Source organism: Alexandromys fortis, unplaced genomic scaffold (assembly GCF_014885135.2).
Source record: "Alexandromys fortis isolate MF-2015 unplaced genomic scaffold, M_Fortis_MF-2015_v1.1 scaffold_6, whole genome shotgun sequence".
In the NCBI taxonomy this organism is placed as follows: domain Eukaryota; kingdom Metazoa; phylum Chordata; class Mammalia; order Rodentia; family Cricetidae; genus Alexandromys; species Alexandromys fortis.
The window spans coordinates 18,603,773-18,621,824 of record NW_026067902.1 but is presented as its reverse complement, the minus strand read 5'-3'; the positions used below and the strand labels follow the sequence as shown (position 1 = coordinate 18,621,824).

At 51.1% G+C, this 18,052-nt stretch overlaps 1 protein-coding gene across 2 annotated transcripts; it reads right to left on the bottom strand.

The window, feature by feature from the left end:
* Window positions 1–14,378, bottom strand: Pla2g4f (phospholipase A2 group IVF). 2 transcript variants are annotated; one of them, XM_050134493.1, is made up of 20 exons: window positions 14,174–14,378; window positions 13,068–13,140; window positions 12,312–12,448; window positions 12,107–12,235; window positions 11,765–11,805; window positions 11,474–11,516; window positions 10,987–11,053; window positions 8,035–8,204; window positions 7,797–7,907; window positions 7,619–7,656; window positions 7,274–7,409; window positions 4,510–4,646; window positions 4,057–4,279; window positions 3,335–3,449; window positions 3,011–3,148; window positions 2,826–2,933; window positions 2,500–2,694; window positions 2,038–2,204; window positions 1,128–1,314; window positions 1–864 (listed from the first exon to the last, which is right to left on the bottom strand). In XM_050134493.1, exons 1-20 carry the CDS (start codon window positions 14,282–14,284, stop codon window positions 608–610), a joined length of 2,583 nt encoding a protein of 860 aa, XP_049990450.1. In that variant the 5' UTR covers window positions 14,285–14,378; the 3' UTR covers window positions 1–607. The 2 variants fall into 2 exon arrangements, with proteins under 2 accessions (XP_049990450.1, XP_049990451.1); XM_050134494.1 differs by lacking the exons at window positions 1–864; window positions 1,128–1,314 and adding an exon at window positions 1,321–1,427.
* Window positions 14,379–18,052: the final 3,674 nt, after the last annotated feature.

Sequence of the window (18,052 nt, the reverse complement as noted above, 5' to 3'; positions counted from 1 at the left end):
TTTATTTTTATTTTTTTTATTTTCCAAAACAGGATTTCTCTGTAGCTTTGGAGCCTGTCCTGGAACTAGCTCTTGTAGACTAGGCTGGCCTTGAACTCACAGAGATCCACCTGCCTCTGCCTCCTGAGTGCTGGGACTAATGGTGTGTACCACCACCGCCTGGTAACTCCTGTTTATTCTTGACACCACTGAATCCAAGAGCTTTGGAAGGAACCAGAGCAGGGCCACTGTGGAAGTGTGGGTGGCTATAGCTCTTCATCCAGTCTCAGTAAAAAGAGGGCAGCTGGTTCTCGGCCCACAGCTCTCTCTGTGGTGAAGCTCTAAGAGCCCCGGTTTACAGAGGTCCTTCTGTGGAGGGGGTGGGCCCTCTGATGAGGCTCATGTCTAGTTCTCACTACACCTATATTACCCCACTGTAATGTGAAATCTGTTCTCTCCTGCCCAGTGTCTCCAGGCACTCCTGGAGAGATAGGCTGTCCCATCTTCTCTAGGGAATGAGAAGGTTCTATTCCAAGTTCACCGGCAAGACCTCTGGAGCCTAGAAAACCTCAGGGAAGGAAATGTCTTCTCTCTTTCCTCAGCAAGCCCTGGGCTAAGGCCCCCTCCATCACATCTCGACCACAGTCCTCTGACTCCCACCAGGTTGGCCCCCAACATTTTCCCCAGCCTGCCGCCGATCCAAGGCCAGCTGGAGGGCACGTTTTATGGTCTCCTTGTTGTTCAGGACATTGTATCGACTCAGCTCCACCAACCTATCAAACTCCTTGGGCTCATAGGTAAAGTCCATCATTCCATAGGGGGTGTGTGGCCCATTGATGACAAAGTCCCCAAAGGCCTTCTCTTCAGCTGTTTGTCGTTTTTTATCTGGGGGTGAGAAAGCAAGGCTAGGCTAAAGTACTCTATGAAACTGGCTGGGAGCTGATGGTCCTGGACACTCCCCAGCCCAGGATTTCTGGCTTACTCTCTGGAAGAGAGCATCTTAACTCTTGGACCCATTAGAAAGAGACGGTTCAGAGAGAACACTAAGGTCTAGGCAACGGAGGCCACAGCGGTTAGCCCAGGCCTTCCAGAAGGCAAGTGTTTCATCCTCCCCTGCTGGTTGGAGCAGGCCTGGGACTTCCCCTTACCGGGGGCCAGATGTGTGCGGAAGGTCCTGTTGACAAGGGGGAAATGCAGCACAATGGGTGAGCGGGGGTCCTCGGCCTTGGTGAACAGATAGCACTCATGGGGATCCTCCAGGTCCTCGGGTTCCACCTCAATCCGGGGGAAGGGGATTCCTCGATCCAGGCAGTACTTCTCTGTCATCTGCAAGCCCTGGGCAAAGAGGCGAGCTTCTGACCTGGACTCAGGCTTCAGCTAGTCCTATCTCTGAATGGTGGCTTTCTGAGCCACCTCTTTATTTGCCGAATAAAGTTGGAAATAAGTGTCTAAAGGGAGCGTAGTGAATTAGCAATAATTAGCAAAGGCCGACTGTCAAGCCAGTCCCTCTAGACCTCTTACGTCATCCTTCCTCCCCTTAGTATGGCTGTTCCTTCGCTAGTCCCTTCTCTCTTCCCTGTTAAGGGGCTGATAGCAAGGGCGTGTTGGAGGGGTTTTTATCTGCTCTCCTGTCCTAGGCAGTCATTGGATTAGGAGGATAAAGAGGAAGTCAAAGAGAGACCGCCAACCCCACATGTGATTGATGACGTCCGTCTACTGCCCTAGCGATTCTGAGGCACGCTTTGCAGATGTCCCCTTAGAGGATGTTCACGGCCAGTGTTACCATAGTAACAAAGGACAGCAACCCCAGACCCATGTGAAGCAGGGAAAAATGCTAACATAATTAGACAGGTTCTAGGACAGGGTCTAGAAGACAGCTGAGACCCTCTTTACACACCCTCTCAGAATCCACCAGCCGGGAGACCTGGACTGTCGACAATGTTTAAAAGACACCTACCATCAGAGATAACACCCAAACACCCAGTCTCAGGACACATTTTTCTCCCTTCTCCCCCTCTACTCAGTTTAGGAGACCCCTACTTCCCCTTCCCGCCCTACCTGAAAGGGGGCTTCCAAGGGATAGTCAAAGGACACAATGAGGTCCACGGCCCGCCGGGGCTGCAGGATCAGCGGGAACGGTGAGTTGATGGCAAAGCCTCCGTCCACTAGGCACAGGCTATCCCTCATGGGTGTGAGCTTGTTGGGGCAAGCATCAGGATGTCTGTCTGTAAGGTGCACCAGGATAGATGCAGTTGTTCTTGCTGGCGACCCTCTTCTCTTTGCATCCACAGTCGGTCCCTAGAATTCTCCGGCCTCCCAATGGCCAGGCAGTCCCTCCCTCTAGCCTGCCTACCCTGCCTTCTGGAGCAACCAGAAAAGCCTTCCCCATCAGCACCAGAGGGCCATGACTTCACTTCCTCCAACACCCAGAGAAAAGCCAGTGCTGGCCCCGGTGAGCCAGATGTGTATACCAGAAGAATCTGCTTACAGTTCCCTCCTTCTGCAGCACCGCGCGCATACCTTTCCGGGCCATGAACTCGACGCTAGTCACATAGTCCTTGTGCAGGAAGAGACCTCGGGTAAAGTTAAAGCTCCGGGCATAGGTCAAGCGGGAGGTGAATATGTTCAACATAGCCTGAGAGAAGGGACCCTGTGGGGTGATGACCATGGTAGGCAGTCGTGTGGGGTCCTGAAACTGCGACTTTGGGCAGTCATCTAGAGAGGGGGCAGTGAAATGCAGTGAGAAGTGAGACCATCCTTTGTCCATCTCCCTCATCCTTCGTCCCTCTGCCCGGGCTCTGGCAAGTGGGAAGCGGTAGCGGCTGGACAGGGCCCTCTGCTTTCACCTGTGACGTTAACGCGCTCTTTGTACCAGTCCAGGAACCCCAGGCCTGAGCCTCCCATCTTCAGGGAGATCTCATTCAGGCTGGCTGCAAAAGCACTGCCCCACATGCCTACAGAGACAAACAGGGCCCCGAGTCACAGACGGGCCCTAACCCTGCCCATCTCCAGCCTCCAAGCCTACACTCACCCTGCAGGTAACAGATGCGGGGTTCTGGCCAGCGCCGCAGCAGCCGACCCATGAAGAACTCAGAACCGAAGAGTTCTGTAGGTATGTAAGCCCCATACTTGTGGAAACCGACCTCATAGGGGGTGAACTCACACCACTCTGGGGAAACAAAGTAACCAAGATCCTCAAGACTGAGCAGGAACCTTGACTTTCCGGAAAACCAGAGGAAGCAACTCCACCATTTGCCAAGGTGCCAGCTCGGGAGCCCCTCCCACTTAGATCTAATAGCTCCACCCTCCTACCGCCCTCTTCCTGCCTTCTTCCTTTGGGCCCACACCCAGGCACCTGCAGAGTCTTCGCCACTGAAGTGTGTGTGGACATTGATGCTGGCATAGATGGGGTAAGGGTTCTGACCCTGGCTGACTATTTCTTGCTGGTCTGACAGCGTGGTGGGGTTTTCCTGGGCAGGCGAGAAAGCAGACAGCTTGGCCTTGCGGGAAGTCCCCATTCTTTATCCCCAGGGCTTGATGTCAGTTCAGTCCGCTGAGGGGTATGGTGTACCCACCGGGGATATGTTGTGTTGTCAAGGCCAGACTGTAGCTCTAGGCTGTAGCAGAGCTCAGAGCCCTGTGGGGTTTCCATAACCCCAGTGCCTCTGGGAACACCCTCTCCTTTCTTTGCCATTCCAGAAAGCATATCAGTACACAGCTAGACTGACGGTTTTAGGGGGATCATTAAAAAGTCAGTCTAATTTCTTTACAAAGGAAATCACTAGGAGACGTAACTTAATAGAAACGAGCTGCCCCAGGTGAAACACACTCAGCTAATGGCCACACATGTGGTGTAGCTACCCTGAATCTTCTGTCTCAGACAGATGGGGCCTGCAGTTCTAGAAACAACCGTCTGGTGGCGCGGGTCAGGGCTGTTTTTGCAGAGGCAGGCAGAAACTATTTTCAAACCGGGCTTTTACTGGGCTCTGCCCCAGGAGTAAGAAAGAAGTAAGGTAGAAAGAAAGTGTGGAAAGGGAGCTGGGATGGGGCAAATGTAGCCATTTCCTGTTCTCTTACCCCCTGGTTCAGGAAATACTCGATAACAAGGCCCCACAAGTCAGTGAGGGACATGGTCTGGCCTCTGCTCTTCCAGATCTCCTTTTCCCGGATGTAGTATCGCAGCTGCTCTGGGAACATCAACCCTATCTTACTGCTGCAGACTCGAGCCGCGGCACGGTCAATGGGGCCCTGCAAAGGCTCCTGGGACCAGGAAGGGTTCTTGTAGAGCGTAGAGATGCACCTGTGGATGGAAGGGATGCTGAGAGTTAGAGGAAGCGCCTTCTTGTCACACACACCTGCAGTCCTGCACCCCTACTCAGGCTCGTCCCTGGGACCCAGCCTCCTCTCACTCATCCTGACCTCCTTGAAGGGAGGCTCCCAGCCCCTTATCAGAAACTCCATCCCTTCTCCTGGACCTTCTTACCCACCCAGAGCTCATTTTTGCTCTGTGTTCTAGCCTACCTCACTTACCAGGTAGACCCAGAAACCCCGCTTAGGTAGGTCACAGCATCTAGCAGGCCAAGTTCCTGCAGCCCCGCCAGGCTGCCGTACAGGGACGTCATGGCTCTGGTTCCACCCCCGGAGCCTAACACAGCGATCACAGGCACCTGAACGCAGCAATAATTCGATAGCAACATCACTGGGCTTGACTCATTTGCTGCTTATCCACAGCAGGCACCTTCCACGTATCAGCCCACTGAATTCTCCCAGAAACCCAGTGAACCTCCCATTTTACAGATGAGAAAACTGATGATGTGCCCAAGGGCATGCAGTATGGGATGGCTGTCAAACCCAAGAGCGAGAGCCCACAGATGGCTTGTCTTTTTAAAAAGTCTGTGCGTTATGTGTGGTGTATGTGAGTGTACATGGCTCTAAGCATGTGTACATATTAACAGACATGCCTATGGAGGCCTGGGGATGATACTGGGTGTCTTTCACTGAACCCGTGGATTCAGCTAGACTCACCTATCTCCAAGCACCTGCCTGGAACCATCGCCCCGCCCCAGGCTGGGGTTACAGACGTGTGGCACCACGCCTTGCTTTCATAGGTGCTAGGAATCTGAACTCAGACAAGCACTTTACTGACTGAGCCTTCTCCTCAGCCTGTTGTTTTGATGTTTTATTTTGTTTTCTGATCTGGTCTCATGAAGCCCAGGCTGCCCTCAGACTCATCATGAAGCCAAAGATGGTCTTGATCGTCCTGTTCCCGCCTCTTCCGTGCTGGCATTACAGGCATGCACCGCCATGCCTGGTCTCAGAGGCAGCTCTTAGCCATTATTTCAGAAGGGCATCTATCAACAGGTGTATTTGATTCACCAAATCCAGGTAGCAGTGCAAACACTTGGTCCTAGCTGGTTCCCTGTGGTTCTGTACCGTGTGTAGGACCTTTAGTGGTATCTTTGGCCTTTCCTCAAGAGATGCCAGCAGTATCCTCTATATCCATGCCCCACTCCAGCAAACACCCCTGGACACTGTTGAAGCCCTAGTCCTCCTAGTGACTGCTGGCAGAGCCTATAAGGAAGTAATATGCTTAGAGCCGGGTCACGGGGGAGGGAGGGCCTCAGTCTGATAGAACTGGTGTCCTGATAAGAAGAGGAAGAGGACTGGACATGGTAGTACATCCCTGGAATACCAGCACTTGGGAGACTGAGGCAGGGGGATGACAAGTTCAAGACTAGTTTGAATTACATATGAGGCTAGGCCTTAGCTATAGTAAATAGTAATACTTATTAAAAAAACAAAAGCTTTGAGGAGGTGGGTATGGTAGCACACACATTTAATCATTATACTCTGGATGCAGAGGCAATTGGTTCTTTGCAGAGCTTGAGGCCAACCTGGTCTACATAGCAAGTTTGAGATTAGCCAGGACTACATAGTGAGATTCTGTCCTAAAATGAAGGTAGTGTAAGACAGCTCCTACTCCTGAGTGTGCCCATACACAGGCATGCACACAATACACACGTGCATATGCACACACACACATTCACACACATGTATACTACACTCACACTGAAAGACCCTACAGACCCCCCAAAAAAAACCTGCAGCTAGCCGGCTCTCATGAGAACATCCTGTTTGCTTGAGACCCTCAGGACCCTCTCAGGACCTGCAGCTAGCCGGCTCTCATGAGAACATCCTGTTTGCTTGAGACCCTCAGGACCCTCTCAGGACCTGCAGCTAGCCACGCTCATGAGAACATCCCGGTCGCGTAGGAAAACAGAATGCCTATAGTCAGCACATGTGCCAAACTTAAAATATCAGCAGTCTACAAAAGAAACAATTCCCCCTATGAAGGACCCCAGCTTAACTGCTGTAACATCATTTTACAAGGCTCTTGACAAACAAATGTAAGTGCAGAGTGAGGTCAGGGCCTCTGGCTGCAAAGCAGGATATTTATGAGGTCAGGGCCTCTGGCTGCAAAGCAGGATATTTATGACATAGATGTCTGTCGCCATAAATCTTTGCTGGGACAGGAAAAACCACTTATGCCCCCTGCCTCATTCCAACCAGACCAATAACCATACATCTGCTTCTATTATCTGCTTTGGCCGTCCTCTTTCCTATAAAAAGACCTCCCCCCAGTCTGCAGACACGCAAGTCCTCCGAAAGACTTTGCCACCCGCAGGTTCCTGTGTTCACCTAATAAACCTCTTGCTATTTGCATCCGAGTGGTCTCGGCCTGTTCCTTGACTTGGGGGGGGGGGAATCTCCTCTCGAGGGAAGTCCTCTTCGAGGGTCTTTCAACACAATCACATGCACACACAGCAACATATTCATACAGACACAATTCATACATGTATAAACATACACATACACACAAATACACTCACACAGACACACTCATACAGATGCACACATGCACACAGACACAAGCACACACACGCACATATACACAGAGGAACGGTCACACCACACCACAGCAAGAAGGCAGCTGTCTACCAGCCAGGAAAGAGACCCCATGAGAAAACGAATTTCTGTTGTTTAAACCTCTCAGTCTGCAGTATTCTGTTGTGGCAGCCCGAGCTGCTAAAGATCTCCACCCCTAGCCAGGACTGTAAGCCTTCATTCTGATCCCCAGCGGTTGACTGTGCCCATCAGCGAGGGGAACAAGCCCTCGTGCTCTCTTCATCTTCCGCTGCCTCTACTTCCTCTGAGCTTCCTGGCCGCTCTTATGCACACAAGACCCCGCAAGGGGACAGGCTGGATTGGCTCGAGCTCATCTTCCAGCCCATACCTGGTCACAGTGTGGAGCCTCACTCAATCCCATCACCCGCTGCAGGGCCTTGGAAACGACATGCTTCCTCTTGTCCAGAAATTCCAGCTCCCCATCGCAGAGCTCAAAGCCAAGGCGCAGGTCTAAGTCCTCAGAGCTGATTCAGACGGGGAGAATGGAGTATGGAGGAGAACCTTGAGCCCAGTGCGTTTCCATAGGGAGAGAGCCACACCCTGAGGACTTCCCACTAGTACCAGAGAGGTGGTCCCCATGGCCTGACCGAAGTGGGCAGGAAAGCAGAACCCACTGGGGTATTTCCCACTTCTAGTCAAGCCCCAAGGCCTTCCACCAGCAACCCCAGCTCACCTCATTTCCGCCTTCAGACTCAGAGCCACCTCCTGGCCCTGAAAGAAACAGCAGGTGAGGTGAGGTCAGACCCCCACCTTTGACCCTTGGTGCTCAGGTAACTGGCCAGCGTGGGCCCCAGACCTCTCTGGGTGATCACAGGGCAGGCAGGGACCCCCAGAGCCAGACTAAACTTTACCTCCAGAACCACAGAGTGCTGTTTCTCCTCGCCGAGAGGCAGAGAGGAGAGCAAGATGTCCGCTTTTCTCAGTTTGCTGGTCTGAGCCTCCAGCTCGTCGTTTGGGTCACTCTGTGGAGAGGATGCCAAGGAACAATGGCGGTGGGGGTGGGGCATGGAAGACTTGCTTCCCGCAGTCTGGAGTCTTCTCGTACACAGACTCATTCGGCTGTTCTTCCCTTTGCCGCTGCTTGCTTACCTGTAGCACCAGGAGCTTTTCCTCCAGCTCTACGTGCAGCTTGGGGTTCAGCACCGGATTCACATGGAAGGTAAAGGTAGGTGGTAGATCTGACTCCCTGGTCTGCTGGAGAGGCACTAGCTGTGGCTTCTCATAGGCCCCAGGCACTGCCAGCTGGATCTGCCTTGAGCCTGAGGGCAGAGATGCCGTGAAGAGCCAAAGTGGGTGGATGCAGATGTGTCAGGACGGTGGCGCTCCAGGTGACAGCAATTCCCCCTCTTCCCCAGACCCCTAACTCTCATCTCCCTGCTCACTTCGGTACCCCAACCACAGGGAAAGATCCGTGGAGAGCTCCTGGGTTCTATAATCATCAGCCCTGGTGCAGTGTGGGAAACACACAAGTACTAGGGGAGAAGGGAAGGGGGCAGCCCGTAGCCTATGGGGCTGGTGATTTTGAAAATTTTATTTTAATTGCCTAACATGTAACCAATTACATACATATCCATTCATTATTGCATTTAGTACCCATTTTCAACTGTTAATATTCCCGATCTCTTCACTCCATCCATGCGTTGTGTTCCTTGCTTTTAGAGAGGTTTGTGGCCAAAGAGAACATAGAAATATGCTGTGGTCTTAGCGCCCCAAAGTCAAAGACCTTGGAAAAGCGTAGGGACTCAGAAGAGCAGGTAAAAGGCAGACTGGCATTCCGGGTACAGAGAACTACATATTGCAGAAGCAGAGGGGTCAGAGGTCTGCTCAAGCTAGGGGAGACCCAGGAACAGTGGGAAGACCTCTTCCTGCCCTGTTTCCTAGCCGCTATGAGAGGTGGTAGATGCCAGAGAGGAACTCCCAGGCCTGACATCCCGGCCAAGGCATACACTGCTATGCAGAAGAGTCTGGGTCCCATCTGGGTCCCAAACACACCACAGAAGCAACAATGACCCAAAGGGTTGGAGGACAGCAGAGGTCCAGATAGAATCACACCCTTGCACAAGGTGAAGCCAGTCTTGGCAGCTCTGAGGTAGGAGGGACACCGGGAAAGGTGCTTTTCCTCTCCCGCCAAGGTTCATAGCCCGAGATGGAGGCAGACTAAGATACGCCATTGACTGCAGAAATGCCAGATCTCATGGTGAAGGCAAAGGCCTTGGAGTGTGTCAGACCTGTTTGGTCCTGGCTCTCCGTGTACTGGCCGTGTGATAGGAAGAGGTTATCGGCTGCACCTGCTCTGCGTGGCTGCCGTGAGGGAATATGGCCAGCAGAATGCCAGACCCTCCATGTCACCATGGCAACACTCATCTCGCAGGCTCGCCTCTCCATGTGGGAAGGGGCATCTTCCTATCATTCCACTAGGCCCCACCCCCCACGTCTGGATTCTCCCCCTCTGTGGCAGACTGCATTAATAACCCCAATCCTGTACTTCCCCCGTATTCTCTCTTTGCCATGCTGTTAGGGGTGTGTGTGTCTTCTCAGCTCTTTTTTCCTCGGAGGAATGAAATGGGTCAAGAGATGCATTTTAAGCAGTGTATTTATCTGAGCAAGCACTCCCGCAGGGAGATGGCAGAGGCTGCCACAAAGCAGGAAGATGCACTTTGAGTTCTGTGTTGCTGGTTTTAAGTTTTAAAACTTAAGTAAGTTTAAGATTTTAAATATTCTATGAATATTTTTGTGGGGTGACATATTCAAAGGGTAATATGATCTTCCTCCCCCGCCCCAATCAGAGTGGACTGGGTGGATAGAGGAGACATTCTTCCTTCCCCGTGGTCCTTTAGGAAAGTCTAAAGGAGGCAAAATAATGATGGAGCTAGTTTTTAGAGGATGCTGACCCTTCCCACATGTGTCGGGGAATGCCCCTGTGCCTTAGTTTTTGAAATAATAAATCTGCAGCCTCAAGGGTATTTAACTATGAAGGAGTGTTCTGACTGACAGGAGGAATGGCCACCATGATACAGCTGTAGGTTTCTTAGCTCAGATCTCTTTCTTGAATTGCTCAAGGTCCCATGACTTTTGATTAGGACATTTTGTCATTTTCACTAAGGTTTTGCGTGTGACATGCTCACATATGTGTGACTATGCATGCCTGTGCACACATGAGGAGGGCAGAGGATGTTGGTATCCTTCTCTGTCATGCTCCACTTTATTCCCTTGAGACAAGGTCTCTCCTTGAGCCTGGAGCTGGCTGGCAGCCAACAAGCTCTAGCGATCCTCCTGTCTCTGACCCCCCTAGCACTGGGGGTCATCCCCAGGTTTTGAAGTGGATACAAGGGATTTGAACTTAGGTCTTCAAGTTTGTGTAGGAAGTGCTTTTACCCGCCGAGCCTTCTCCTTAGTCTCATTTTGTTATTTTTTTATTTATTTTTGTTTTATTTGCATTGGTGTTTTGCTTACATGTACGTCTGTGTGAGAGTGTCAGATGTTGGAGTTACAGACAGTTGCCATGTGGTTGCTGGGAACTGAACACAGGTCCCCTGGGAGAGCAGTAGGCGCTCTAACACTGAGCCATCTCTCCAGCCCCCTCCTTTTGTTATTTTTAAAACTGAGGTTTTTAAATTGAAGGCTGAGGCCTTGGTTTTACACAAGACTGGCAGACTAAACAAATCGGAAACAAGATTTATGCTATCTTTTCGGGTTGCCTTCTTCCAGCTTCTCAGATCTTCTATGCTAACAGACTGACTTCAGTTTCTTTTCTAAGGAGGCAGACGATACCCCTTTCCCTCTGACTTTGTTTGGGCCAGTCACATGTGAGTGACCAGGCTGCGACCAAAGGCTTCAGAAGCACTTGCTCAATTGAGTCTGCTCTCCTGCATCCCTGTCCAGGCTGACCAGTTGCTCACAGAGGTGGGGAAGACCACTCTTAGCCAAGCCCCTGCTGCTCTCTCCCCACTTTAAGCGGTGAAAATGTTGAGAGCCATCTCTTTCCCATCAGATGTAGCCCCCAGGAAGAAGGTAGGCTCCAAGAGTGAGGACACGACTCACCATACTCTCCAAGTGAGGCTGTCTTGTCTCCTTTGAGCATGACCTGGATTTTCAGACAGGGCTGAGCCTGAAGAAAGCAGAAGCTTTAGGAGTCAGAGAACCCAAGGGTCTGTCCAAGATGGAGGAAGAGAGGAATATCCAGGGCAAGGAACACAGCGGCTATCCAGGACATGGGCCTTAAGGGCAGGGGTCTTTTGTGACAATCCCCAAGGCTGTACCATGTTCCTCCCCTGGACTCTTAAGAAGTGGGCATTATGGTAGAAAAAGGAATTATGAAGCCCCACAGGCTTCTTTAGCAGTCTCAGCAATCAGGGTCCCAGAGGAACAGTGGGTCTGTGATGCCCACACAGGCTCAAGGTAGCTTCTTGTTCTTCATTGTTAGGACAGCTTCCTTTAGGGAAGGACTGGGTGTCTTCTAGAGACATGGGGCGTCATGGACTCAGCCTGTCTCCTGCTCCCCAGTCCCACACCCATCTTCCCTACTCACCACCAGGATCCCATTGGTGATGACTTCAGAAACAGGCTTCTGACTGTAAAAGAGGAAGGGTTCACGGGCCATCACCCCCCCTTACCATGACTGTTGAAACAATATGTTCTAAGCAGGCACAGGAGCCTGGGAAGCATGACAGAGTTGTGGATAGGGAGATTTGTCACCCAACACACAAGTAAGTTGCAAAGCCAAGCTGTCCTCTCTGAAGCCAGGCCTCCGAGGCAAGTGAAGGACTTGAGGCCTGGCACTTGGAATGAGTGGATAAATAACAGCTCCAATTGGACTCACCTCTTCTCCAGAGTAAATTCTACTTGCAGCTCTTGTGACTCCTACATGGGGGTGAGCAAGGCGTCAAATTTTTTTCAAAAACCTTCAAAAATCTCAGGGGTTGCCCCTGCCTCCCACCTTTGCTCAGCTCTCGGGCCTAGGAGGTGAGTCTGGTATGGTACCTCAGGCACAGGGGAGTAGTAGTAGCATTGCCACACAGAGCTTTATCCATTCATAATATGTGCCAGGTACTGTGCCAGACTCAGCAGTGACCAGGGTCAAACCAAGATGGCTGCCCGTCGGTGACTCAGTGTGGGGTTCTCTCCTGGAGATTCACTTACTGCTCACCCAGGTGGACCTCACCTGCTGCTTCAGAGGGAAGTTTTTTGTGTGAGGTTTGCCTGGCTGGAGACTACTCAGGTCAAACCGAAGTATGGAGAGCTGGTCACTGTTCAGAATATCCTTGTCACCAAGGGTTAGCTCCAGGACATTCTGAGGACAGGACTGAAAGGTCAGTGTTGTGGAGGAACTCATTGGCCTCCATGCCCAGCCCCTTTCTGGCCTGTACCTTCACAGCACCGTGGACCTGATAACGGAAGGTCTCGTTCCACTCTGGGTCACTGCAGTCAGTCACTGTCCTTGTCTGAGAGGGGCTAGGAGAAGCTGTGGGCAGCCACAGCTGGACATAACAGTCGGCTTTGGACACTGCAGGGGAGGGGGGAGAGGACTCTTAATGCTGAAAAGGTTTTCTGGAGGAGGCTGGGCTTGGAAACAAAGGAGCAGGAGCATAGGAGGCTACCTGCCTGGGGCAGGTTTGGGAGCTTTGGTGTTCCCGGCTCTACCTTGGCCAGGTATACCTCCCACTCAACTGACGAGAAATCCTGCAGCAGCAGCCGCAGTTCAAAGGGTCACGAAGCAGCACAGATCATTGAGTAACTCCTTGAAATTGCCTGATTCAGGCAGTAAAATTCTGTGCCCTGTGTGAACACCACCAAAGCTCCCTGAAAGCAGGCATTGATGTGTGGCAATGTGAGCCTAACACACCCTCACAGATCCTCCTGGGTCAGGAGGAGGCTGGAGTCTACTGGACTCATCCCTCCGGTGCCCCTGCCTGTCTGTGCACCCCACACCAGGGCAGCCTCCCTTGATAGTTAACACCTGCCCTTCACCCTACTCCAGGTGGGCATTTGTACACACATACACACACACACACACACACACACACACACACACACACACGCAAACACACATGAACGCATGTGTACACACATACATGCCCTGAGAACAGCCTAGAGAAAAGAAGGAGGAGGTGAGGCTCACTCACACAGATCCGTTTGTTGGATGTTTCTGGCCCTCAGCACCTTCACCTGTAGGTCGTAATATGGGTGGGTTTCCCGCTGAAACAACAGAACCCAAGAAACTCGGTTCCAGGAAGCCAGGGACAGCCTGATCTCTCTCAAGTGTATTCTGGCTCCTTTTTTCCTCGACTCTGTCTTTTTTGTTTGTTTTTTTGTTTGTTTGTTTGTTTGTTTGTTTTTTGAGACAGGGTTTCTCTGTGGTTTTGGAGCCTGTCCTGGAACTAGCTCTTGTAGACCAGGCTGGTCTCGAACTCACAGAGATCCTCCTGCCTCTGCCTCCCGAGTGCTGGGATTAAAGGCGTGCACCACCACTGCCCGGCTCTCAACTCTGTTTTAACCACAGCGCTTGCCTGGTCCAGGGTCACCGATGCTCCTGTGACAGGAGCTCTAAGAAGCATTTGCAGAGCCCAGGGTGTTGGACGGTCAGGATTAGTGAGGAACCGGGATCTGCTCAACATTAAATTCCATTATGAGCAGTTAAGCTACTTAGGATTTATATGACCAAACAGCAGCTGCTCCTTCCACATGGCCCAAGAACTGGCAGAATTTATTTTAGAAGGTTAAACATTAAAAGAGAAAGCCAGAACCTACCATGCCCATGGACTTCTAGGCAAGGGCTGGAAGACCAAGACCAAGCAGAGGCAGGGAGGGAGTGGGAAGGTGAGGAGAAGTAGTCACCCAGTTTATACTGGTCTGACAAGTCACTAGACTGAAGATTGGGTTCAAAAAAGATAATAACTACCAGATTGCAGTCTTCTGGGTATCAGTCTACCTCCCAGAACCCCAACAATCCCCCATCCCTTTTCTTCACAATGGGTTATACGACCGGACTAGCACATTTGGCGCAAACCAACCAAAGGCAACGGTCACAGGACTTGCCATGATTTTGTCTTGGAGATCACTTTCTAGGGCCAAGGCCTGGGCTCATCTCTCTAGTTTGAGCTTTTCCAGGTTGTCTTGTGGTATGTTCCACCCTAAATCAAAACCCAGTGCAGTGACTGACTTAGTCCTTATAGGGACCGTCTCCCAGGACTCTGCCATCAACACTTCCCAAGTGGGATGAGTACATTACCCAGCAATGGCTCCATTGGGTTCCCCTCTTTTCTCTCTTCCGCAGCAGCACAGCCCCAAGAAGGGGCAGTCCCTTGCCTACCAGCCACTTCGGCCAGAGGGTCCAGGGCATGGCCAGCAGCCCAGGTCCCAGCACCGCGCTTGCCTGCTTTCCAGAGTCACCCTCTCTGGCAACACTCACTGAAGCTCAGGTCTGGCAAGAGGCACAGGAGTGGAGAGGGTGGAGCAACTACTCTGCCCAGGACTAGGGCTGGGTGGCCACTGGGGCTGGAGGTGGGGTTTGAAGTGCTCCAGGAAGTGAGTGCAGCTGGCTTTCCCCAGGCAAGAGGCAACTTGGTCCCTTTCCAAGAGATTCTTGGGGTCCTGCTTAGCACTCCAGTCCCCAGCTCAGGCCCTGCTTAACTGAGCTAGTTGTGAAAAGCAGACATCAAGGGCCTCACCCCGCCCCTTGCCATGGTCCTGTCTAGTGGGTAGGGCAAGACCTCAGACATTCCTGTTTCCAGCTAATCTGCATTAGATAGAATCAGGGCTCTTAATGGCATTTAATATTGAATCAGGGCTACCCTCCTCTAGCTGCCAGAAATCCCCACACCGTCCCTCCTTCAAGTCCCAATTCCCCCACAGCTCTTAAGTGGAAACATGGAAATCTCTGGCTCAGGGTTTCATGGGGACTCAAAGACATTTTATGTCTCTTTTGGCCTCCCTCAGTTATTCCCTTGACGCAAAGGACCCATTGCATGCACCGCCTATACTATGCTCAAAGTCACCTATACCCTGAAGAAATTCACTTCATGACTCCCTTCCTGGTGAGGAGGTGCCTGGTGATTCAGGCATAGAGATGGGGACATGGGCTGGTAGTATAAATAAACCCAGGAGAGAGGCAGGCCTCCCTGTCGTCCTCATACTGCCAGAGGCAAAGGCACAGTGCTCATGGCCAGGAGAGGCTCCAGCTGTGACAGTGTGTGACATCTCCCTCCCTGTGGACCATAATCATCTAGGAGGCCAGGCAGGAGCATCACTGGGAAAAGAAGTTTCTAGGAGAGCGCACTGTGGGAGATTCCTTTCACCTCTTTAACCACAAACCTTTCATAGATCCAGGGGTGATGGTACATGTAATCCAGCACGTGGCATTCTGAGGCAGGATGCTGACTTGAACTCAGTCATATGAGACCAACTTGAGGTACAAAACGAGACCCCCTATCTCAAACGACCAGGCAATTGCCATCATCTTGCCCGAGACATACAGCTGGAGGCTGAAATGACATCCACAAAGGTGAACCAACTCCCAAACTAACAGGCAAGTCCAGACCAGAACTTCCAGAACCTATGGTGATGTAACTGAGACAGCCTGTTTCACCTCTGTGGATTGTAAGGTTGAGATATGACTCAGAGATCTGAATCCAGCCCCTTGTTTATCTTGTGGACAGTGTAAACACCCAGTCCCCAGTTCAAAGCCCAGGCCCTGGACAGGAAGGGAACAGTACTAACTGGTTGAGTGCTGTCTGGCTTAAACCACATTCTTCTCTTGGAGGCCATTTGCCCATGCCTCAACCATCATGCCTCAACTCAACAGTTCCGGAGGATTTTTGTTGGGGGCTGCAGACCCCTGGCCCCTTGACTTTCTTTGCCTGACTCAGACCTTTTGCCTGCTGGAGTGAAACACCTTATTTTCCTGTGCCTGCAGCTGCTCTGAGCATGAGACCCTCACGAGTTCCTGATGGCAGGGGAGTGAATTCTGGTGGGTTTTACAGCTGGACATCCCAAGAGCTGGGGCGTGGCTATCAATTAAGGATCCCTATACAAGCTTCCCTGGAGCACAATAAAGTTGGCATTCTTGTATCAAGGATGACCCGTGACCCCGTGCATGTGTTTTTAAATCTCCAGCCCCTTTTCCATCTCCCATCCTGTCCCACTATAGGTGGAGGCCCCCTGCGAGATTGGGAACTAGGGAGTTGCTGAGAGATCGCCCTCGGAAGGCTGGCCAGCAAGCAAGCCAGTAAGAGATTGATGGTGACGGTGGATTGAAGATGGGTGCCAGTAATTCTGTTCAGGCATTGACTGGTCAGTTGATGGTTCTTTTAGAGAAGCAGGGCACCACTATTAAAGCTGAGGCAGCACAAGAAGTTTATTAAGACAGTTTTAGAATTTAGTCCCTGGTTTTCACAGGCAGGGGGTTGTAATCCTGACTGGGAACAGGTAAAAACTGACCTTCAAAAAGCTTTGAAAGAGCAACGGCCAGAAGAATTTCCCATGGAAATATTTCCGCTTTGGTGTTTAGTCAAAGACACTCTTCTCAGCGGCTATGGGAAGGTGAAGGACCGATTAGACAATTTAGCCAAAACTTTTGAGGAAATTCAGGATGAGAAATCTGTGAAATTATTAAGAACTTTATGGAGGAAGAAGAAAGGAGGCAAACAGATGTTTCTATGAGACCTCCACAACAGAATCCATTCCTCCTTGCTTCAAATCCTTTCGCTGCTGCCTCCGCCCCTATTGAGCCGGAGGCAGAAATCCGATAAATTCTAGAGACTAAGAAATCTGAGTGGAGGTTGGTGATCCACAAGGAGAGCAGATCAGGCAGCATAACCCTCTGTTCTTTAAAGACCTAAAACAGCTAAAAGCAGCAGCCATGGCCTATGGGACCCATGCTCCTTTCACTGTGGCTTTAATGGACTCTTTTGTGGAACTCGACCTTATGCCCAGTGATTGGATGCAGAGCTTGTCTTTCAGGGGCGATTATTTGTTATGGAGAAGTGAAATGCCGGAAAACTGCAGATACTGCATGGCCCAACGCTGCTGTGTAACCTTGACATGTTAACTGGTGCAGGACAGTATGCGGGCTTAGCAGCACAGGTTACTTATGACCCTGTTGTTTATGCTCAGCTGTGGCAGCTGTTAAAGCGTGAAAGGCTCCACCTAATAAAGGAGCAGGGGTACAGCTGTCGAAGGTTCCTCAAGAATCTTTGGAACCTTATCCTGAGCTTGTTGACTGCCTGTTACAGCTGGGGGGTCATATTTTTGGGAATGTAGACACAGCTATGCCTGTTATAAAGCAATCGGCTTGCGAAAGCGCTAATAGTATTATCAGGAGGCTCTATGTCCCATAGAAATAGGGGTTTAAATGATTATATTCGGTTATGCAAGGACATTGATAGCACTTATGGTACGGGACAAGCAATTGCTTCTGCTCTTAGGGGGAGTCGAGGTGGAGCTAGCTGTAGCGTACCGTGCCCATCTGCACTTAGTGTGCTACCATACATGAACCAGGCAAGGGGCTGGAGATTGAAACACACAACACACAGACATCCTTGAAACAGGAATGCTCCCCTTATTGTGTACCAGAGACGCGTATATAGAGATCCTTAACTGATAGCCACGCCCCAGCCAAACCCACCAGAAACCACTCCCCTGCCATCAGGAACTCCCGAGGGTCTCGTACTCAGAGCAGCTGCAAGCATTACAAGTTGTTTACCAGGAATTTAGAATCTGGGGGGTTCACAGCTCCCACCAGCTAGTAAGATCAAAGACTTGTTTCCAATGAGGGCAACAGGGCCATTTTAGAAGGAGTTGCCCTGTGGGTAGAAGGGTAGGTATTCGCCTAGTGAGTGCCGCTTTAGAACTGACATTCAAGGAAATCACCTACCTGTGTCAGGAAATGGGAAGAGGGACCCACCCCGGGCCCCCAAAATGAAAATATACAGGGCAACACTATCCTGAGTGAGGTAAGCCAGACCCAAAAAGAGGAACATGGGATGTACTCACTCATATTTGGTTTCTAGCCATAAATAAAGGACATTGAGCCTATAATTCGGGTTCTTAGAGAAGCTAAATAAGAAGGAGAACCCAAAGAAAAACATATAGGCATCCTCCTGAATATTAA

Excerpts from the sequence above, each read along its gene's own strand:
- Pla2g4f (XM_050134493.1), bottom strand. The coding sequence starts at position 14,284 with ATGCCCTGGACCCTCTGGCCGAAGTGGCTGGTAGGCAAGGGACTGCCC. Across the intron at positions 4,280-4,509 it reads GGGGTTTCTGGGTCTACCTG|GTGCATCTCTACGCTCTACA; the intron begins GTAAGTGAGGTA and ends TTCCATCCACAG. Across the intron at positions 3,149-3,334 it reads CAGTGGCGAAGACTCTGCAG|AGTGGTGTGAGTTCACCCCC; the intron begins GTGCCTGGGTGT and ends TTGTTTCCCCAG.